Source organism: Neolamprologus multifasciatus, chromosome 15 (genome assembly GCF_963576455.1).
Source record: "Neolamprologus multifasciatus chromosome 15, fNeoMul1.2, whole genome shotgun sequence".
NCBI lineage: Eukaryota > Metazoa > Chordata > Actinopteri > Cichliformes > Cichlidae > Neolamprologus > Neolamprologus multifasciatus.
Genome location: NC_140453.1, coordinates 5,868,508 through 5,871,945, shown reverse-complemented (window position 1 = coordinate 5,871,945; position 3,438 = coordinate 5,868,508). Strand labels below are relative to the sequence as shown.

At 43.5% G+C, this 3,438-nt stretch overlaps 1 protein-coding gene across 1 annotated transcript; it reads left to right on the top strand.

Moving 5' to 3' along the window:
• Positions 1-328: 328 nt before the first annotated feature.
• Positions 329-2,878, top strand: LOC146501397 (thyroxine 5-deiodinase-like). Its single transcript, XM_085133660.1, has one exon. The coding sequence runs from the start codon at positions 415-417 to the stop codon at positions 1,219-1,221; it is 807 nt and encodes a 268-aa protein (XP_084989786.1). The 5' UTR covers positions 329-414; the 3' UTR covers positions 1,222-2,878.
• Positions 2,879-3,438: the final 560 nt, after the last annotated feature.

Below are 3,438 nucleotides of genomic sequence, written 5' to 3'. Positions count from 1 at the left end.
GAAGCATAAAGTGAGTCAAATGTTTTGCCTACTTTCTGAACCAACCGTACGAAGTCTACATGCCCAATAAAGTGCAAAAAACAAAAATAAATAAATAAACAAAACAAACCTCAAAAGATAGAGAACTGTCATGTGTTATCAACATTCAACCTCTCAATATATCTTCCTCTCGCGCTTCCCATGTCTTTGTGGATCTTTGAAGCCCAGAGTTGACGGGAGGTAATCCCCACCATGTGAGTGGGCGGTGCGGGTACCGGAGGCGTGTCCCCCCCCCCCTCCTCATTATTCAAACGCCGCTGTACCTATAAAAAGAGTGCCTGCGTGCGTCAGATAGTTTTCTCCAATGGGTAAAGGTGACTAAATACCAGTTGTCTCGTTTGCCGGCACAGTCTCATCCTATCAGCTGGGGAAGAGATGATGGACGACTCCGGCGGTGTCCAAATGGCGAAGGCGCTGAAGCATGCAGCCCTCTGCCTGATGCTGCTGCCCCGGTTCCTTCTGGCCGCAGTTATGCTGTGGCTCCTGGATTTCTTGTGCATTAGGAAAAAAGTGCTGCTGAAAATGGGAGAGAGGCAGGAGAGCCCTGACGACCCGCCGGTGTGCGTCTCTGACTCTAACAAGATGTTCACCTTGGAGTCCCTGAGGGCCGTGTGGCATGGTCAGAAATTGGACTTTCTCAAATCTGCGCACCTTGGGCGCCCTGCGCCCAACACTGAGGTGGTGCTCGTCCAGGAGCGGAAGCAGGTGCGAATCCTGGACTGCGTGAAAGGGAAGAGACCGCTCATTCTTAACTTTGGCAGCTGCTCCTGACCGCCATTCATGACGCGTCTGACGGCGTTTCAGCGCGTCGTGAGTCAGTACGCAGACATTGCGGACTTTTTAGTTGTATATATCGAGGAGGCGCATCCCTCGGACGGCTGGGTGAGCTCGGACGCGCCGTATCAGATCCCCAAGCATCGCTGTTTGGAGGACAGACTGAGAGCCGCTCAGCTGATGCTCACTGAGATGCCGGAGACCAACGTGGTGGTGGATAATATGGACAACTCATGTAACGCCGCGTACGGAGCCTACTTTGAGAGACTTTACATCGTGAGGGATGAAAAAGTGGTGTACCAGGGGGGCAGGGGTCCAGAGGGATACCGGATTTCCGAGCTTAGAAACTGGCTGGAACAATACAGGAACGATCTGCTGAATTCCCAAACAGCGATACTCCATGTGTAGATGCTGAACTGCCCGCTGTCCTGCCCACTCTGCTTAATAAGTACCCACAGTGCAAAATATCCAGATGCTGCTATCAGATGTTCACCCATGGCACATTGTTGTTTTTCTTGCAAAAAACATGAAGAATTTTTTTTTTCAGGACTCTTTGTCAAAATAGCCTAAAGTCATGTTGAAGCATAGACCGTAGGCTGTAATTTTGTGCTTGTCTCGACTTTCATTGATTGCGCATAGCGATTCTCTTTATTTCTTCTTTTTGTATGAAAAAGTCTCAATTGGATTCAATTGGTAATCACTCTATTTTTCTACAATACCTGTGTGTGTGTGTGTGTGTGTGTGCGTGCGTGCGTGCGTGTGTGTGTGCGCGTGCGTGCTAATATCGCCTTCTGGTGTCTCTGTGAAGTTCGGTTTTTAAAAGGCTCATCCAGAAAACCGACACTGATGTTTCCGACACTGGTAGCGGGTCCATATTAGCGGGACGCCTCACTCGGTGACCGACTGCCTAACGGTGTAACGTTGAAGCAATTGTAACTGAACAAATGTTTTTAATAAATGTCAGATTACACACTGATGACGCACTTTTGAGTGTTGAAAACGCCTTAAAGCTCTTCCTTTGGTCATCCTGGTGCATCCATTTTTATTTTACTGCTTCTGTTTACTTCTAAAAAAAAAAGAGAGAGAGAAAGGAAAGAAAGGAAAAAGTAAGTCGTCACATTTGCTTCCTTTGTAGTTTTCATATGATTGCTTATCTCTCTGTTATGACGTTGTTTACTCTCTTTTAATTTGGTACATAATCTGTCCTTGTGGCTCATCTGTAAACCATTCACCAGTTCAAGAAAGGAACTTTTTGTGTGTCAGTGAGAGGGAAAAGGAGGAAACAAAAGGCTACTCAGTTTTATTTGGACAGTTCAAAAGAAGAGGCCTGTTTCATGTTGTGTAAGACAGTTAATGAGAAATGACAGTGAAGAGAAACTGATATGATGATCAAGCAATGAGGAAAAGACAAAAAAAAAGCAAACAAAAAACCCCAAACAAATCTGAATTTAACAGAATTTGTCTAATATCAATATTACACATTAATGAAAGACATGAACATAAATTATTCTCTTTGTTGAATACATGTAATCTGCATTTTGGCAGAAAAATTGCTCATCAGAGATTGTCTTCACTTCACCAGATAAACTGATTCACAGAAAAGCAAACTTTATACTCTCAATATGGAATCTGCATATTAAAAAAAATTAAAAAATGGAATATTGGTTATTCTAAAGAAACTGAGATAGCTAAGCTGCATCTTTAGCTCTTAAGTCTCCCCCATATACATTTACACACTGCCACATAATCAGGATTAGGGAGTGCTGTGTAATACTGTAGGTCAGTTGTGGCCAATGTTACTTCTCTGTAGTTTTAATGTGTTCAGGTTGATTCTCATGTATGTGCTATACAATGTTGTATGTCCTTAGGCATTAATGTAGTGTACAGCAGCAGGGGAACTGATACATCCTTGCTTTCGCTTCAGTGTTATTTCTGGGGAACAAAGTCAGTGTTCGTTTAAATTTCCCCTTTCTGATTCATTCCAGGTCTTCCAGGAAAAACAGGAAAAAAAAGAAGGTCGGTCAATTAGAAATGTCTGACCACAGAGCTTTTTAAAAACGTCACCTGAGAGAGATTCACAATTCAAAACTACCAAACGGGCTGTCACTGTCGAGCACTGACTCTAGCACTCAGTTTGTTTGTTTTTTAAAATGACATTTTCATTAGTGTCCCAGTCCTCTTTTTTGGGGGGGGGGTTCTGAATATAATGCAAACAACATGATCAGACAAGACTTAAAAAAAAAAAACAACAAAAAAAACACTGATCTCTTGTTGAATTACTTGCTTGGCTACCGTGTGTCATACAGATATTAGTTTCATCTTATCTGGCAAACTGACTAATGAATCGAGAGGCAAGCAGACTGCTTAAGGGCCCATCAGACCGAGGGTTCAAACACCGATGACACATCTTTCAGTTTTATCAGATCACGCCACTGTTTGCGTCAGACGACTCGGTCTTCGAGGGAATCTTATTTTTATGGGACCAAGTGATGCTCAGTGACAGTCAGAGGATGATCTCGGTTTAAGTGGCCTCTCAAAACATACAGAGATCCGTGTGCATAACACTGAGGTATTAAGTGCATAATGGATGCAGACCATTTCAATCCCTGTTAGTATAACAGGCTT